This window comes from Sapajus apella, unplaced genomic scaffold, assembly GCF_009761245.1.
Source record: "Sapajus apella isolate SASKATOON/1434 unplaced genomic scaffold, GSC_monkey_1.0 scaffold56, whole genome shotgun sequence".
Classification (NCBI taxonomy): Eukaryota; Metazoa; Chordata; class Mammalia; order Primates; family Cebidae; genus Sapajus; species Sapajus apella.
Genome location: NW_022436996.1, coordinates 10241626 through 10261532, shown reverse-complemented (window position 1 = coordinate 10261532; position 19907 = coordinate 10241626). Strand labels below are relative to the sequence as shown.

The 19907-nt window shown below is 40.4% G+C and overlaps 1 protein-coding gene across 1 annotated transcript in view; it reads left to right on the top strand.

Annotated features, from left to right (window-relative positions):
* The window catches only part of CNTNAP2 (contactin associated protein 2), a 2272324-nt gene that overhangs the window by 1822036 nt on the left and 430381 nt on the right, over positions 1-19907 (top strand). The window contains exon 15 of the mRNA XM_032245220.1: positions 12438-12565. Within this exon, the coding sequence (XP_032101111.1) occupies positions 12438-12565 (128 nt within the window). The remainder of the gene's footprint in view (positions 1-12437; positions 12566-19907) is intronic.

The window sequence follows — 19907 nt, the reverse complement described above, 5'->3', positions numbered from 1 at the left end:
GTAGTTTTAGTAGAGACGGGGTTTCACCATGTTGACCAGGATGGTCTCGATCTCTTGACCTCGTGATCCACCCGCCTCGGCCTCCCAAAGTGCTGGGATTACAGGCGTGAGCCACCGCGCCCGGCTAGAATGATTTATAATCCTTTGGATATATACCCAGTAATGGAATTGCTGGGTCAAATGGAATTTCTATTTCTAGGTCCTTGAGGAATCGCCACACTGTCTTCCACAATGGTTGAACTAATTTACACTCCCACCAACAGTGTAAAAGTGTTCCAATTTCTCCACATCCTCTCTAGCTTCTGTTGTCTCCAGATTTTTTAATGATCGCCATTCTAACTGGCGTGAGATGGTATCTCAATGTAGTTTTGATTTACATTTCTCTAATGACCAATGATGATGAGCATTTTTTCATATGTTTGTTGGCCTCATGTATGTATTCTTTTATAAAGTGTCTGCTCATATCCTTCACCCACTTTTGAATAGGCTTATTTGTTTTTTTCTTGCAAATCTGTTTCAGTTCTTTGTAGATTCTGGATATTAGCCCTTTGTCAGCTGGGTAGATTGCAAAAATTTTTTCCCATTGTGTTGGTTGCTGATTCACTCTAAAGACTGTTTCTTTTTCTGTGCAGAAGCTGTGGAGTTTGATTAGGCTCCATTTGACTATTTTGGCTTTTGTTGCCAATGCTTTTGGTGTTTTGGTCATGAAGTCCTTGCCTATGCCTATGTCCAGAATGGTTTTGCCTAGATTTTCTTCTAGGGTTTTTATGGTGTTAGGTCTTATGTTTAAGTCTTTGATACATCTGGAGTTAATTTTAGTGTAAGGTGTCAGGAAGGGGTCCAGTTTCTGCTTTCTGCACGTGGCTAGCCAGTTTTCCCAACACCATTTATTAAACAGGGAATCCTTTCCCCATTACTTGTTTTTGCCAGTTTTGTCAAAGATCAGATGGTTTTAGATGTGTGGTGTTGCCTCCAAGGCCTCTGTTCTGTTCCATTGGTCTATATCTCTGTTTTGGTACCAGTACCATGCTGTTTTGATTACTGTAGCCTTATAGTATAGTTTGAAGTCCGGTAGTGTGATGCCTCCAGCTTTGTTCTTTTTGCTTAGAATTGACTTGGCTATGCGGGCTCTCTTTTGGTTCCATGTGAAGCTTAAGGTGGTTTTTTCCAGCTCTGTGAAGAAGGTCATTGGTAGCTTGATGGGGATAGCATTGAATCTGTAAATTACTTTGGACAGTATGGCCATTTTCATGATATTGATTCTTCCTAATCATGAACATGGAATGTTTCTCCATCTGTTTGTGCCCTCTCTTATTTCATTGAGCAGTGGTTTGTAGTTCTCCTTGAAGAGGTCCTTTATGTTCCTTGTTAGTTGTATTCCTAGGTATTTTATTATCTTTGTAGCAATTGTGAATGGCAGTTCATTCTTGATTTGACTCTCTTTAAGTCTGTTACTGGTGTGTAGCAATGCTTGTGATTTTTGCATGTTGATTTTGTATCCTGAGACTTTGCTGAAGCTGCTTATCAGTTTCAGGAGATTTTGGGGTCTTGTAAATATACAATTATCTCATCTGCAGATAAAGATAATTTGATTTCTTCCTTTCCTATTTGAATACCCTTTATTTCTTTTTCTTGCCTGATTGTTCTGGCTAGAACTTCCAATACTATATTGAATAGGAGTGGTGAGAGAGGGCATCCTTGTCTAGTGCCACATTTCAAAGGGAATGCTTACAGTTTTTGCCCATTCAGTATGATATTGGCTGTGGGTTTGTCATAAATAGCTTTTATTATTTTGAGATACGTTCCATCAGTACCTAGCTTATTGAGGGTTTTTAGCATAAAGGGTTGTTGAATTTTGTCAAAGGCCTTCTCTGCATCAATTGAGATAATCATGTGGTTTTTGTCTTTGGTTCTGTTTATGTGGTAAATTACGTTTATAGACTTGCATATGTTGAAGCTGCCTTGCATCCCTGGGCTGAAGCCTACTTGATCATGGTAGATAATCTTTTTGATGTGCTGTTGCAATCAGTTTGCCAGTATTTTATTGAAGATTTTTGCATCTATCTTCATCATGGATATTGGCCTGAAGTTTTCTTTTCTTGGTGAGTCTCTGCCAGGTTTTGGTATCAGGATGATATTGGTCTCATAAAATGATTTGGGAATGATTCCTTTTTTGGGGATTGTTAGGAATAGTTTCAGAAGGAATGGTACCAGCTCCTCTTTGTATATATCTGGTAGAATTTAGCTGTGAACCCACATGGCCCTGGGCTTTTTTGGGGTAGTAGGCTCTTAATTGCTGCCTCAACTTCTGCCCTTGTTATTGGTCTATTCAGGGTTTTGACTTCTTTCTGGTTTAGGCTCAGGAGAATGCAAGTGTCTGGGAATTTATCCATTTCTTCCAGGTTTACTAGTTTAGGTGCATAGAGTTGTTTCTAATAATCTCTGATGATGGTTTGTATTTCTGTGGAATCTGTGGTGATATCCCCTTTATTGCTTTTTATTGCATCTATTTGATTCTTCTCTCTTTTCTTTTTTATTAATCTGGTTAGTGGTCTGTCTATTTTGTTGATCTTTTCAAAAAACCAGCTCCCGGATTTATTGATTTTTTGAAGGGATTTTTGTGTCTCTATCTCCTTCAGTTCTGCTCTGATCTTAGTTATTTCTTGTTTTCTGCCAGGTTTTGAGTTTTTTTGATCTTGCTCCTCTAGCTCTTTCAGTTTTGATGATAGGGTGTCAATTTTAGATCTTTCCTTGCTTCTCATGTGGGCATTTATTGCTATATATTTTCCTGTAGACGCTGCTTTAAATGTGTCCCAGAGATTCTGATATGTTGTGTCTTCATTCTCATTGGTTTCGAAGAACATCTTTATTTCTGCCTTCATTTCATTGTTTGTCCAGTCAACATTCAAGAGCCAATTGTTCAGTTTCCACGAAGCTGTGCAGTTCTGAGTTATTTTCTGTATTCTGAGTTCTAACTTGATTGCACTGTTGTCTGAGAGACTGTTTGTTATGATTTCTGTTCTTTTGCATTTGCTGAGGAGTGATTTACTTCCAATTATGTGGTCAGTTTTAGAGTAGGTGTGATGTGGTGCTGAGAAGAATGTATATTCTGTGGATTTGGGGTGGAGAGTTCTGTAAATGTCTATTAGGTTTCCTTGGTCCAGGTCTGAGTTCAAGTCCTGGATATCTTTTTTAATTTTCTGCCTCGCTGATCTGTCTAATATTGGCAGTTGGGTGTTAAAGTCTCCCACTATTATTGTGTGGGAGTCTAAATCTCTTTGTAAGTCATTAAGAACCTGCTTTATGCATCTGGGTGCTCCTGTATTGGGTGTGTATATATTTACGATCATTAGCTCTTCTTGTTGCATTGATCCTTTTACTATTATGTAATGTCCTTCTTTGTCTCTTTTGATCGTTGTTGGTTTAAAGTCTATTTTATCAGAGACAAGAATTGCACCTCCTGCTTTTTTTTTGCTCTCCATTTGCTTCATAAATCTTCCTCCATCCCTTTATTTTGAGCCTTTGTGTATCCTTGCATGTGAGATGGGTTTCCTGGATACAGCACACTGATGGGTTTTCGCTTTTTATCCAATTTGCCAGTCTGTGTCTTTTGATTGGGGTGTTTAACCCATTTACATTTAGGGTTAATATTGTTATGTATGAATTTGATGCTGCCATTTTGATGCTAGCTGGCTGTTTTGCCCATTAGTTGATGCAGTTTCTTCATTGTGTTGATGCTTTTTAGTATTTGGTAAGTTTTTGGAATGGCTGGTACTGGTCGTTCCTTTCAATGTTTAGTGCTTCTTTCAGGAACTCTTGTAAAACAGGCCTGGTGGTGATGAAATCTCTGAGTACTTGCTTCTTCATAAAGGATTTTATTTTTCCATCACTTATGAAGCTTAGCTTAGCTGGATATGAAATTCTGGGTTGAAAGTTCTTTTCTTTAAGGATGTTGAATATTGGCCCTCAGTCTTTTCTGGCTTGTAGGGTTTCTGCTGAGAGATCTCCTGTGAGTCTGATGGGCTTCCCTTTGTGGGTAACCCAACCTTTCTCTCTGGCTGCCCTTAGCATTTTCTCCTTCATTTTGACCCTGGTAAATCTGATGATTATGTGCCTTTGGGTTGCTCTTCTTAAGGAATATCTTTGTGGTGTTCTCTGTATTTCCTGGACCTGAATATTGGCCTGCCTTGCTATGTTAGGGAAGTTTTCCTGGATAATATCCTGAAGAGTATTTTCCAGCTTGGATTTATTCTCTCCGCCACATTCAGGTACACCTATCCAACGTAGATTAGATTTTTTCACATAGTCCCATATTTCTTGGAGACTTTGTTCATTCTTTTTTACCCTTTTTTCTCTAACTTTGCCTTCTCATTTTATTTCATTGAGTTAATCTTCGACCTCTGATATCCTTTCTTCTGCCTGGTCAATTTGGCTGTTGAAATTTTTGCATGCTTCACAAAGTTCTCATGTTGTGTTTTTCAGCTGTATCAATTCACTTATATTCCTCTCTAAGTTGTTTATTCTCATTAGCATTTCACCAAATCTTTTTTCAAGTTTCTTAGTTTCTTTGCATAGCTCAGAGAAGTTTCTTATTACCCACCTTCTGAAGCCTGATTTGTCAATTCATCACACTCATTCTCCATCCAGCCTTGTTCCCTTGCTGGTGAGGGGTTGTGATCCCTTGTAGGAGGAGAGGTGTTCTGGTTTTGGGTGTTTTCATCCTTTTTGTGCTGGTTTCTTCCCATCTTTCTGGATTTATCCACCTGTCATCTTTGTAGTTGTTGGCTTTCAGATTGGGACTCTGAGTGGACATCCAGTTTGTTCATGATGAAGTTATTTCTTTCTGCTTCTTAGTTTTCCTTCTAACATTCAGGCCGCTCTGCTGTAGGACTGCTGAGGTCCACTCCAGGTCCTGCTTGCCTGGGGATCACCTGCAGTGGCTGCAGAATAGTAAGGGTTGCTGCCAGTTTCTTCTTCTGCTATCTTTGTCCCAGAAGGATACCCGCCACATGTCAGTCTGATCTCTCCTTTATGAGGTGACTCTTTGGATATACGGGGGTCAGGGAGCTGCTTGAGGAGACAGCCTGTCCTTTATAGGCGCTCAAGTGCTGAGCTGTGAGCTCCGTTGTTCATTCAGAGCTGCTGGGCAGGTACATTTAAGCAGAACTCATAAACGCTTTTTTTTTCCTCTAGGTGCTGTGGCCCAGGGAGTTAGGGCTTTATTTATAAGTTTCTGTTATGCTGCTGCCTTTTTCAGGGCTGTCCTGCCCAGCGAGGAGGCAGCCTAGTCACTGTCTGCCTGCAGAGGCTTTGCTGAGCTGCTGTGTGAACTTCCCTGCAGTCCTGTTTATACGGGTATAGTTAGAACTGCCTTGGCAATGGCAGTCCACCTCTGTAATGGCAGACTGCATTGGCAATGGTGGGCTGCCTCGGCAATGGCAGACTACCTCTGTAGTGGTGGACTGCCTCGGTAATGGCGGACGCCCTTCCCCCACAGAGTTGGACCATCTTGGGTTCAGCTGTGCTTGCTGTGAAACTCTCAATCCAGAGCCTTTCAGATTGCTGTTTTTTTGTGGGGGTGGGACCAGCCGAGCCTGATCACCTGGCTCCGTGCCTCAGACCCCTCTCTTTTTTTTTTTTCCCCCTGTGGAATGGGTGACTCTGTCTCCCAGGTGTTCCAGTTGCCTGTTGAAAAGGCGCTGAGAGCCGGGCGCGATGGCTCAAGCCTGTAATCCCAGCACTTTGGGAGGCCGAGGCAGGTGGATCACGAGGTCAAGAGATCGAGACCATCCTGGTCAACATGGTGAAACCCCGTCTCTACTAAAATACAAAAAATTAGCTGGGCATGGTGGCGTATGCCTGTAATCCCAGCTACCCAGGAGGCTGAGGCAGGAGAATTGCCTGAATCCAGGAGGCGGAGGTTGCGGTGAGCCAAGATCGTGCCATTGCACTCCAGCCTGGGTAACATGAGTAAAACTCCGTCTCAAAAGAAAAGAAAAAAAAAGAAAAGGCGCTGAGATCTGTGTGATTTCCCATGCTGCGACCCACTGCGCCAGCTGAAACAGCCACGCTGAGAGTTGTGGCGCTTTTTTGCCCAGGAATCTCCTGGCCTGGCTCCCTGTTTCTGTCCCCTTTGTTATCAGTTGAATGGGCAACTCTGTCTCCCAGAAGCTCCAATCGCCAGCTAAAACAACATCTGGACCCATATATTTTGTGCAGAGACCTGCCTTGCCAGCCAAAACAGCCGCACCAGCCAAAACAGCAGCGCTGGTGACCCGTGGGGCCCCTACGCCTGGAAATCTTCTGGTCTGTGGGCAATAAAAATCTGTCTGGAAATGCGGCGTCCACTCACCCTCTGTGCTTTCGCTGGGAGCTGCAATCCTGAGCTGCTCCTAATCAGCCATCTTCTGTCTTTTCACACAGGATAGTCTTGAATTCCTGGGCTCAAGTGATCCTCCCACCTCAGCCTCCCAAAGTGCTGGAATTATAAGCACAAGCCACCATGCCTGGATGTGAATTTTTATTTAAGAGCTAGAAAGAATAAGAACAACCCAAAGATCCTTTAATAGAAATAAATAGACATTAACAAAAAATCTTTAGTATAAGCTACTTGTAAAATAACTTTCCAGGAAAATTCTTACAGGTTTTTACCTTTTGACCTTTTTCTAAACACTTGCTATGGAAAAAGTACAAAGTATTAGAGGATACCTGTTAGGAGGCACAAAAGGTGGAGAAAAGAGAGGCTGGGCTTAGTGGCTCATGCCTATAATCCCAGCACTTTGGGAGGTCAAGGCAGGCAGGTTACTTGAGGTCAGGAGTTCAAGACCAGCCTGGCCAACATGGTGAAATCCCATTAAAAAAGAAATGGAGAAAAGAGATACAAAGACGTATAGGTAAAGTGAACTTAATTGTCTGAATCAGAAATCATACAAAAGACTCCAAAAAGTTTAGAAGCAATCCTTGAGATGCAGATTTAATGCTAAAAATGTTGGCATTTTCAGAATATTATAATGACAAATGTTGGCAATCAAACAGAATTTTATTGTTAAGCTTGTCCTAGAAAAACCAAGAATGTTTGATTGTCTGTGATTGAGGCAGCGTTCCTAAAGCTAGTTTGGAAAAGTGACAGAGGTCTCAGGTGGGGTACAAAAGACAAATTCTAAATAAGGAATGGAGAAGAGAATCAAACATGGAGGAAATTGGTGGGACATTCTGTACCATTTAAGTATCCTGGCTCTTGTTAATGAATGTTTACAGAAGTCAAAGGTAAGGAGAACAGACAAATCATGGGTGTCTAAAAAAGGTGTGTTTCCTATCCAGGAAGAAAGATCAATAGAATATGTAAATATAGTGATATAAACTTTAATGGTAGAAAAATCTCTTCAAAACAGAGTCAGTAAGGATTTTGTAGTCTCTGGTTCCTAGTCACAAAGTAGATGATACCAAAGACAGGGAATACACAACTTCGGAGTTCGTTACCCTACAATTTCCAGTGAGATATGTGCAGAGGACTTGTCTGTCCTTATTGCCAAATGGCATTTGAGACTATCTACAGTTCTTTTTTTAAATAACCTCATTGAGGAATAATTTAAATATCATAATATTCATCGATTTAACTGTACAATTCAAGTGTAAAGGTTTTTTAGTAAAATTTTAGTAAATTCATTTAGTTGTGCAACAAATCAACACAATCCTGATTTAGGACATTAACATTATCCCTATAGAATTACTGTTTACCTTGAATTTCTGTTTCTACCCTCAGCCCAGACAACCCCTAATCTCCTTTGTGTCCCTGTAGATTTGCTTTTTCATATCAGTAAAATTAGAATATGTGATTTTTGTGTGTCTGGCTTCTTTCACTTAGCACAGTGTTCTTGAGGTTTATTCATATTGCAACACGTATTCAGTTTTCATTTCTTTGTTGCTAAATAATAGTTCATTGCATGTATACACCATACTTTTATCCATTCCCTAGTTGATGGGCATTTACATTATTTCCACTTTGGGTCTCATGTCTAAATCTGCTACAAACGTCTGCCTAAAAGGCTTTATGTGAGCATATGCTTTCCTGTCTCTTGTATAGATATTCAGAAGTAGAATTCTTGAGTCATATGGATACCTATGTTTAACTTTTTAAGAAACTGCCAAATTGTTCTCAAAAATGACTGGGCACAGTGGCACTTTAATCCAAATTACTTGGGAAGCTGAGACAGGAGAATCATGACTTTACAGCCTCCCTCAGCAGTGTATGATAATTCCAGTTTCTCCAAATCCTCGTCAACACATGTTATTGCCTCTCTTTTTGATTACAGCTATCCTGGTAGAGTGAAGTAGCATCTCAGTGTGGTTTTAATTACATTTCCCTAATGAATGATAGTATTAAACTTCTTCTTGTGTGTTTATTTTGTATTTCTACTTCTCTCTATGAGATAACTTCTGTAGCTGTAACCTTGACTTCCTGAATTCCGTCCAGAAATTTCTTGTTAGAGTGATGCTGTGATGGAAATGCATAAAAGGACACAGAGTACACTTTTCTTAAGGGTCACTAAGTACTCCTAAAACTTCGCTAAAGAGAAGTCCTTCTCCGTTAGAATTACTGTATGGGAAAACTCATAATATAATAATATTTGGTAGAAAAGCAGGCTCATTGTAAAAATTTTGGATGTTTATTTTTCTTTAGAGTTTCTTTTTCCTACTTTTTCATTAAGCTAAGGACAAGATTAAACTGCCTATAGGCTTGTTTGCTTTCTAAGCACAATAAAAAAAAGGCAAGGAAAGAAAGCAGAGCAAGACAGAATTCTTCAAGAAAACCATACTGAAGGGAAATAACAGTCACATCAGGTTAGAAAAACAAAATCCATGGAATCAAGCTTTACTTGAGTAACAATGCTGATGGAAATAGCATACAAGAGTCTTAGTTCAGGGCCTATTTGAAATGGATGATAGAATTTTTCAAATTACAAGCCCACTAACAGATATAATTAGGTTATTATGCTAACATGATAAATCATTACTGAATATCTCCCTAAATTAGATTGACCTCAGTCTGTAAGGATCATAACTTTCAACAAAGTCTCGTTTTGCTTGCAAAAAAAAAATCATACAAGGTGCTTAGATGGACATCATAAAGGTATTTCAGAGGACCCCTCTCCAGACCACAAATTGGTTGTGGGAACTAGGCACCTTGGCTCACACCCTGAAGCTAGGAATTTGGGCAAAAAAGCAAAAGCAAGACCTGTCTCTACAAAAACAAACAAACAAAAAATTAAAACAGAGGGTGTGGTGGCATACACCTGTACTCCCAACTACTCAGGAGGCTGAGGCAAGAGGATCCCTTGAATCCAAGTTGAGCCTGCAGTGAGCTATGATTGCACCACTGCACTCTAGCCTGGGCAATAGAGCAAGATCCTGTTTCTAAAGTTAAAAATATATATAACAACAACAAAAAAAGTAGGTTGTGCTGTAGGATCACAGAGACTTTGTGCTGGTTAAACTACTTTACTGACTTTCATGAATTAGTTTCCACAACAAATGTAGAGTCCACTACTTTGAGAGTTTCACATGCCATTGTCTGGGTCCCTATTTTGATCTTTGGTCAAAAGTGACCAAGGAGACATCTTTACACCATTTTCTCTTTCTATTGTTTTCTCAGCTGACAATTTTTCCCTCCTTTGTTGATTGGGTAAGGAATATCTGAGTGTTATTACTACTAGCTATACGGCAACCTCTTATGAACTTCTATATATCATTGAAAACGTTGAATTTGGGCTGAGGCAGGGGAATCGCTTGAACCTGGGAGGCAGAGCTTACTGCACTTTAGCCTGGGCAACAGAGGGAGACTTCGCCTCAAAAAAAAAAGCAAGAAAGAAAGAAAAAGAAAAAAGAAAAAAAAATTGGTTGATTTGGATCATGAGGTGGTTCTAGATTTCTTTTTGGCTTAGTATGGTACGTTGATAGATTCAGGGTAAATGTGAATAAAACATTACAGATAGCTTTAAGTTTATGTCTTACAAATAGCCTTAACATTTCAGGCTAGCTAAGTACATGTTAAAAAGGTACTTTTCACCTCACCTATAGTGAGAATTAAAAGAAAAATTCTTTTAATTTACATAGTGGTGTTTTGATTCTATTCTGTTTTGTTTTTTTCCCCTTTTTAAAGTAAAAAGTCCAAGGAGGGGATCCAGATAGTGTGAATTTGAATCCAGACTAACACTGGTAAACTTGGTATAGATAAATTCCCTTATTCTCATTCTTCTCATCAGTAAAATGGGAATAATGTACATCATCTCACTTAAATGGCTTTTCTTAATGAATCATGATATTTTCAGTATCATTCACTAATAATGCCAAAATTTTGATAAAATGTGACTTATAAATTTCTGTCATCCCTGATGTTAATCAGTTTTTATTGAAACTAAGTTATGCCTGATTTTAGTATAAAAATTTTTTAAGCTCAAAATCGACTAAAAGTCTATATTTATGTTTACAAACATTTAAAAATTATATTTCCAAATTGTGACAGTATGTAGATATGTGAGTTCCTATAAGGTTATACACATCGCAATTTGGGCAATGAAATTACATAGTAACTGGAACAGCTCTCTCCTAGCACTAGTGTCATAAGAAGGTAGTGCATTGTCACTTATCATAAATAAACCAACATTATTAGCCAGGAGTGCTGGCTCACACATGTAATCCCAGCACTTTGGGAGGCTGAGGCAGGCAGATCACCTGAGGTCAGGAGTTTGAGACCAGCCTGGTCAACATGGTGAAACCCCATCTCTACTAAAAATACAAAAATTAGCCAGGCATCATGGTGGATGTACTGTGGAAGACACAACATCATTTCTAGTAGGTTATTTATTGTTCCTTTAAGAAGCACTAAATATCACACTTAATATCAAAGGCTTTGTTTCCACTTTGACATGACTTTAATTCATAGAATTTCTAATGAAAGATGGTGGGTTTGTAAAAAAGTCCACTGAGATATTTCAGGCCTAGTCATTAGGAGCTCCAGTGTCAATAAGAATCACAGTGCTTTTCTGCATTATCTTAATTCTGATTTGATACATAATTATTTTTTTAAACCCCTTTATTTGGAAAACAATGAATAACTAAGGCAGTATATAATGCATTTATTTGAGGCCCACTGGCCAAGTTCTGTCATTCCTTTCTGGGTTTCTAAGGGTCCTGACACATAGAAATATATGAGGAAGCATATATTCACTGACACTCAAGAAGGTCAGAGGTATAAGTAACTGCTCCACATATCATAGCATTTTCAAGACAGGCCTCCAGGTTGGTTCATCTCCATTCCCTGCACTATTCACCAAGAGACATGAATGGCAAATCTTTAAATTATCGAACTGTCCCTCTCATTCTCCTGTCATCCAAAATCAGGGTGGGTTTTTTTGTGATTAGTTCTATGTGCAATTTCAAAATGGTTATTTATATTCAAACTGAACCATATAAAAAATCATCTGAAAGGGTACATTTGAGGAATGACATCAGACTGCTGTGTGCCTCCCACCCAAATGAGGGATCCCTCAGCCGCAGGAGCAAGAAAAGAGGGCAAAGGGGCACTGATTTCCCATGAGGGTGAAATCAGTGCTGCACAGCCCCAAAACACACCACTGCACATAACTCACCTTAAGCCCATCTCCAGGAACACCTCCTGGGTTTCTGTGCTCCATTCTAGGGTCAGTACTTTGCAACTAGCCTTGTCTTTCATCATTTAGGGTGGATACAGGATAGACTTGGGAAACCTGAAATAGGACAAATGTAAAAAGAAGAACAAACTCAGGAGGAAGACCAACTGGGCTCGAATGTCAGCCCCACTCTTCATTGTAGATGGAAATAGACACTTATTGAACACCTGTTCTGTGTTGGAAACTTCACATAAACTATTCCACTTGTTAAACTAAACAAGACGAGATAAAGGAATAAAAGGTGTCCCTTATTTAGCTGACGTACCACAGGGAAGAAAGCCTCTGAAGGAATTGCTTCAAAGCAATGAAAGAAACAAAGGGTTGTTTTAAAATAGGGTTTTGTTGCACGGATTATTCAAGCGATCGGGTTGACTTTGTTGAGCTTCTGATTCTGTGGCAGCAGCAAACTCTGCATGTGTGCTTGGTGTTCAGCATGGGCTGTGGTCTGCTCTCAATCTAAAATAGTATGCAGCATAATGGTTGTGAATCTCTGGAATTCAGGGTGTCACTTCTGTTTTCCAGAAGGCAAAAATGCCAGAGGTGCTTCTGAGCAATGTGCTATGAGACCACCTACGGAGGAGAGAGAACAACTGTTTAACTGTGGCTTTATTTAGTAAACTTCCAAACAATTACTGAAATGCCATCCTTAGACAACTTAAGCAATTAGCAGAAAAGTCATATTTCTAACTCAGCCTCCTCATTCTTTTTCTGTCTTTCCCTGTGATCCAGGAGGAAGGATGCTGGTTTCTTAACATACAAAGATCACCTGCCAGTGAGCCAAGTGGTGGTTGGAGATACCGACCGGCAAGGCTCAGAAGCCAAATTGAGTGTGGGTCCACTGCGCTGCCAAGGAGACAGTAAGTTTGCATGGCAGCTGTGGCTTGCACTTTCTTATCATTTAAATATTTCCAGCTCCTCAGAAGATACCAGCAATGAGACTTGCTCTTCTGTGGCTCCTATAGAAACATCACACAACCCAAGCAGAGCTAACTTAGAGGAGGGGAACAGCCATAAAGCCTCCAGTATAGAAGCCAAGATTTGGGCATAAAATGGGGATATCTATCTTTCCTCTATATTCATATATAACAAGTTTGACTACCTAAGTTTATGGTGATATAAATAGCAATGCTAATAGCATAAATGCAGTACTCAACAGCTGTGATTCCACTGAGTGCTGCTGCTAATGCCATTAGGATGACTATTTATATCACCATAAACCCGGTTTATGGTGATATAAATAGTAGCATTATGGCTTAATGTATCATTGTAAACTTGGATTATGGCCATATAAAGTTTGACATTATTGCTATCAAACTTCATCATCATCAGAGCTTGAGGGTCCCTTGTAAGCCAAAGATTGTTTCTGTAACTACGCCTTGCTTTCAGGATTAGTCATCCCGGAGAGGAATTTGGGGCTGCTAGCTTGGATAGTGGGAGGTAAGGGAGTTGGAGTGATGGTCCCTCCTCATTAAGGGCACCATTAGGATTTTATGTTGCTTGATTACCCTTCAGTGTGCTTTATGTGCAGTCAGAGGGAAACGGTGACATGGTTGCACAATGGGGATTCTGCAGTGAGCCTCCTAGGCGTCATTTTCCCTCTTGTTTTGGGGACACATGATATGGGCAACTCTCCTGAGAGCTCTTTGCTTTTGTGATTGTGTGCTAGGCATTGGAGATCTAGATTCTGCTCCCCAAATAGCTGACTTGCCTGGAGATCTCAGGCAAACCCCTCCATTTTCTTTGCTGTGGTAATAAGAATACCACCTGCATCCCAATTCCTCCTGGGGAGGCTGTAAATATTTTAGTGCCTGGATTTGGAATCCTCCAAGCAAAGCATTATGTGAGAGGGAATATTATTACCACTTTGTAAATCAAGAGAGAATTAGACCTACTTGATAATAGATTATGGCATCCTCTCAAAGAGGTGTCCTAAGGAACGTAATGATGCATGCTTAACAGTTTCCTACTTAGTAAATCGAGGTCGTCAGCAATTAACCAATGCCATGTTCCTATTACAAAAGGGAGATGGACTTTGTGCTGAGTTTTCTCTACTTACATGGAAAATGCTACCTGTAAAATCGAGATTGGTCAAGATCTTTATCACACATTTATTGAACAATGATACTTCATTCATCTAGTCAGGCTTAGTAAAACTGTGCAGGAAGAAATTTAATTTCAACTGCCGAAGAAAAGGATACTGACTTAAGGTAATAGTATATATGCATTTTAAACAGATATTATAAGAAATGAAATATAATGTTGCTCTAAAATTAAGAAGACTCTCGTGTGTGGTCTAATGAAACTCATTTTTGTTATGGAATTGACATAGGAAGGTAAAATACTTCTGGCTTATCAATTCTAATTCTAGCTCTGAATTTGAGAAAGTATTCTCATTAAATAATTAATAATATATTTGTAAAAATTCTACTTCTGCAAACTTTTTTTTGTTGTTTCTTTTGTTTTGTTTTTTTTTTTTTTTGAGATGTAGTCTTACTCTAGTGCCCAGGCTGGAGTACAGCAGTGCGATCTTGGCTCACTGCAACCTCCACATCTCGGGTTCAAAAGATACTCCAGCCTCAGCCTCCCAAGTAGCTGGGATTACAGGCACATGCCACCATGCCCTGCTAATTTTTATATTTTTAGTAGAGATGGGGTTTCACCACGTTGGTGAGGCTGGTCTCGATCTCCTAACCTCAGGTGATCCACCTGCCTCGGCCTCCCAAAGTGCTGGGATTACAGGCATGAGCCACTGTGCTCAGCCTTCTACAAACTTTTATTATCATTCTTAAAAAGAAGATTCCAGGAACATTAAATAGTATATGCTACAGCATATAAGCAGTTTATAACTAACATTAGCTTATTTGCTCTTAATCAATAAAACAACCTCAGAAAGAATTTATTGTGAGGCTGTCATTCATCCAGCACATTCCTAGGTACTCTAGAAAATAAGAAAAAGAAACTCAAACCATGTTATGTGAAATGAACATGAAAAAATATTGGAAAATACAAATTTGTTTATAATTTAGGTTTGTGATATACAATTATTGCAACTCATGAGAAAGGAGCCATAGAAGGTATATATCAGGCAGACTTTATTTTTAAAAAGAGAAAAAAGGGGCCGGGCGCGGTGGCTCACGCCTGTAATCCCAGCACTTTGGGAGGCCGAGGCGGGTGGATCACGAGGTCAAGAGATCGAGACCATCCTGGTCAACATGGTGAAACCCCGTCTCTACTTAAATACAAAAAATTAGCTGGGCATGGTGGCGCGTGCCTGTAGTCCCAGCTACTCGGGTTGTTCTGAGATGGAGCCTTGCTCTGTCACCAGGCTGGAGTGCAGCAGTGCAATCTCAACTCACTGCAGCCTCCACCTACCGAGTTCAAGCAATTCTCCTGCCTCAGCCCCCCGAGTAACTGGGACTACAGGCACTCACCACCAAGCCCAGCTAATTTTTGTATTTTTAGTAGAAATGGGGTTTCACCATATTGGTGAGGCTGGTCTTGAGCTCCTGACATTGTGATCTGCCCGCCTTGGCCTCCCAAAGTGCTAGGATTACAGGTGTGAGCCACATGCCCAGCCCTAGAGAGAGTCTTTTAAATAATATTTTACCAGATATTTCATGAAAGCAAAAGCAGTCAACAGTTAATGGCAATTATGCGGAATACATTTGTGTCTGTGTATGAGAAAGAAATCTCATTGTTTTTCAGGCAACCGAGAATAAGTATTCCACCTTGTACTTGAATTGCCCAGTAGCAGTCAGTAGTTGTGAAGCCCACATTCTCTTTGAGAATGTTCTCACATGGGCACAGTAATGATAGGGCATTCCATATCAATCACATTTTCCAGTTCTTATACATGTATGATCTCCTTGGATACACACAGCCTCCTGTGAATTAGTTAGGGCAAATATTAGTCTTTCTGTTTTATAAAAAAGTAAAATACTTCTTTAAAAATGGCATTTACACAACAAGTTTCTGAGCATACTTTCAGCCTCTGAGACGCTTGAGGACAAAAGATGGAATGGAGACTAGAAATAGGTGCGTCTGTTCAATGTCAGGGTTGTTTTCCTGACTGTACTCTCTTCCCTGAGCCAATTGTTGATTAAATTAAAATGTTTTAAAAGTATCTTATTTGGGTCTTATCCCACCACCTGCCCCAGCCATCCATGTAGGTTACCAACATAGTATAAACATTGCAGGGATTAAATTTGTGTAATTTTAAAAGTGGCATAGTGCATTTGTCCTGCTGCTGATAGAGATTAACCTACTTTGTGTCATTTACTGAAGTCTGTTCAACGCTACAGCATATAAAGACTAACCCTATTGTTGAAAAGTATCTCTCAGTTTGAGGACTTGATGATGACAGCCCCCAGAAGCTGCCTCTTGAATTAGGACCCAGTTTTACCCTCTCGTCTCAGAGAATGAAACCATTTTTATGGGCTCTGCCCAACCATTTCAGCAGTTTCGGTGGATTTCATCATGTCTGTTGAGTTTCATTTGTGCTTCAATTCATCTGAACTCATAGACCCATATAATCAAAATGCTAAAGAAAATCAGTGAGTTCCACTCAGGTCTGCTGCATTTCCTATATAGTGCTATGAAATGCTTATGTCCTTACAGTGGGGTGTGTGTGTGTGTGTGTGTGTGTGTGTGTGTGTGTGTGTTTCATTCTTTCCTTTTTGCAAAGCCTATCCAAATGGAAACTTCAAATCTAAATGACACTGAAAGTGTGACTGGTGATGGATGGTTAGCTAAAATAAAAAGTGCTGTGCTGTGAAAACACAGATCCCCCTCTTAAGCCACATGTACCCACCCAGAATGAAACAAAAGAGCCATTTAGAGGATCAAAAACCAGTGATAAAGTGGGTATTGTTTCAAATTTAAATACGTAGTCATCTTTGGAGATGGCTGCCAAACTTTCATCTTTCCATGAAATTAGTTAAAAATATAAGAGACTTACTTTTTTGGAAGTAGAAATCTTGTACTATATATGATGAATATAATCAATTGTAAGAATATAGTATTTGCTAGACAGTTGCTTTATTTTCAGCCGTATGATGTAAAACTTTACTATATTCCTCTAGGGAGATAGGGACTGTAAACAAATACTTTGGATCAAGTTTGTCAGAACCATAGGAAAGGTTTTTTTTTGTTTGTTTGTTTTGTTTTGTTTTGTTTTTTTTAAATGCAAGCGTTTTAATACATCTGGATAGAAACCATTCCGGAAAATGTCTTATTCAAGGGCTTATTCCAAGGCCATGCCAGAAACACTGACTGTGAGGCTGGCAGACAGAGCATTGGAGTCACACTGTAGGATTAAGATGCAAATTCAATTTCTCAGAGCTACAGAGGTGACCCAGAAAGACAAGGAAGGAAAGGCAAGGCAGTAACACATCAGTTCTGGAACCCTCAGAAGGCAGACAAAGCTGTGTGTAAAGAAATAAAGATACTGATGGAGATTCATCCAAGTAATGGTGCATATTTGTTCTTTGGGAAAGTTATTTTATGTGCCAGAGTAATAGAAAGGCCATGATCTCTTTTTTGAAAGAATTTTGCAAACCAGGATCAGAACCTACCATTCCCTTGCCAGGAAAGAAAAGGTGGACGGGCGCAGTGGCTCACAGCTGTAATCCCAGCACTTTGAGAGGCCGAGGCAGGCGGATCACTTGAGGTCAGGAGTTTGAGGAGAGCCTGGCCAACATGGTGAAACCCTGTCTCTACCAAAAATACAAAAATTAACCGGGTGTCCTGGTGGGCATCTGTAATCTCATCTACTTGGGAGGCTGAGGCAAGAGAATCGCTTGAACCTGGGAGGCAGAAGTTGCAGTGAGCCGAAGTCATGCCACCGCATTCTGGGCAACAGAGCAAGACTCTGAAAAAAAATAAAAGACAAGGCAATGCCTGGGTCTCTATTTTCTGCAACAATGAAACATTTCCAACAGGAGTGCAAATGAGCACAACTCTTCTTCAGAAGGTAATACCTGTGAGCATACATAGGCTATATACTCTGTGTGGTAAATGAGGATTGAAGGAGAAACCACTTCTCACCTGGGCTCAGGAAGCGATTCTCCCTATTGAGAGGAAGCAGCTCACCAGGCTCCAGAGAAGAGTTCAAAGTTTATCTCCTTTTTCTTTGCTGCTCTGGTCTTGAAAAAGACAAGAAAGGAAAAGGGACTAGCATCCAGATTCTAAACCAATCACTTTCTATTCATTTTCTCTCTTGATTCACCAAACATCCCTTAAGAGGTGATACTGTTTGTAATATTGGGGTTCAGGGAGCCCTTAGCCTCCCTGAGAGGATGTTTCTCCAGGTTCTTGGCCTCCTGCCTTCTCAAGAATGAGAGAGGGGACCACAGTGCAGTGCATAGTAAATGCTGGACACAAAAGTGTTTGTAGAAAGTGATTTACTTAGAGAGAAGCAGGAGAAGGAGAGAGAGAGAAACCGCTAACTGTCACACTGAGTGAGAGAATCCAGAGACATGGAATCCAGGAGAGGAAAGCAGCTTATACACTGAGTAGGAATATTCACTGAATAGGAAGGGAATAGGGAGAGATGGAGTTTAGGAGGGGAAGACAGGCTTCCACGAAGGGAGTGTTCATGGAAGGGGACTCCAGAGGGAAAATCCAGGAGAGATAAAGATTGCTTCCACAAAGGGAGTGTTTGTGGAAGGAGAGCCATACATGGAGTCCGAAGGGGTGTGGAAGAAGAGAACTTTTAGCCTGGGAGGAACCCCTACCTTCTCTAAGACCTCAGGCCAATGAAAGGTGTTCCTTAGAACTTCCGCTGAAGTGATTGACTCTTAGTTTCTTTCCACACCTGCAAAGTAAATCTCCCAGATGGAGAGAGATGGGCAGGGGGGGCATGGTGCTAGGAAGTTCTTGCCCTTAAAACTACTCCCCCTTGTGGACCCGAAGAAAGACCACATTCCCTCACTGTTGATTAAAAAAAAAAAAAAAAGCCAGGTGTGGTGGTTCATGCCTGTAATCCCAGCACTTTAAGAGGCCAAGGTAGGTGGATCACCTGAGGTCAGGAGTTTGAGACTAGCCTGGCCAACATGGCGAAACCCTGTCTCTACTCAAAGTATGAAAATTAGCTGGGCATGGTAGCAGATGCCTATAATTCCAGCTACTAGGGAAGCTAAGACAGGAGAATTGCTTGAACCCACGAGACAGAGGTTGCCGTGAGCTGAGTTACTGCCACTGCACTCCAGCCTGGGCAACAGAGCAAGACTCCATCTAAAAAAAAAAAAAAAACAACTCTGTAAAATATTTAAAGAGGTTTATTTAAGCCAAAGATGAGTGGCCATGGCCCAAGGCACAGTCTCAAGAGGTCCTGAGAACATATGTCCAAGGGTTACAACTTGGTTTTTATATGTTTTAGAAAAACATAAGACATCAATCAATATATGTGAGGTATACATTGGTTCAGGCTAGAAGCAACGTGAGGGTGTGGCTTACAAGTCACAGGTGAATTAAAAAATTTCCTGATTGAAGATTGATTAAAAGAGTTAAATTATTATCTAAAGGCCTGGAATTGATAGATACCAAAATCAGCCAGGTGTGGTGGTGCACACCTGTATTTCCAGCTGCTCAGGAGGCTGAGGCATGAGAATTGCTTGAACCCAGGAGGCAGAGGCTGCAGTGAGATGAGATTGCACCATTGCACTCCAGGCTGGGTGACAGAGCAAGACTCTGTCTCAAAAAATAAAAGGATATTTACAAGTTCATCTCTGTTCCTAGATCCAATTATTCTCCCTAGTAATCCCTTCAACAGAATTACTCTTCTCTCCACTCCCATAATCTATTTTTCCAGGATATTATTTAACATCCTGGGAACATCAGAAGCTTATGTAAGCTTCTGAACCCCCGCTGGGGGTGGGGAGTGGTAATCACTCTAGGGTCCTCCTTAGTTCTCCACATGTACACGTTAAATCCATTTGTATGTCTTTTCTCCATTTAATCTTGTAGCAGGACCGGCCGCAGGAAACGGATCTCTTGAACACCGAATACAGGAGGAAGGAGGGTTTATTCGGCTGGGAGCCTTGGGTGGTAATCTGTCCAAAATCCAGCTCCCCTAACAGAGGAAGATTCTGCCTTTATATAGGCTTATACTTTAGATGTTTCACGTGGAAGAATCTTAGGTTTTTAGCTTTATATATGAAAAGGGTCTCGGTTTTCAGTCTCAGGAATTACATATGAAAA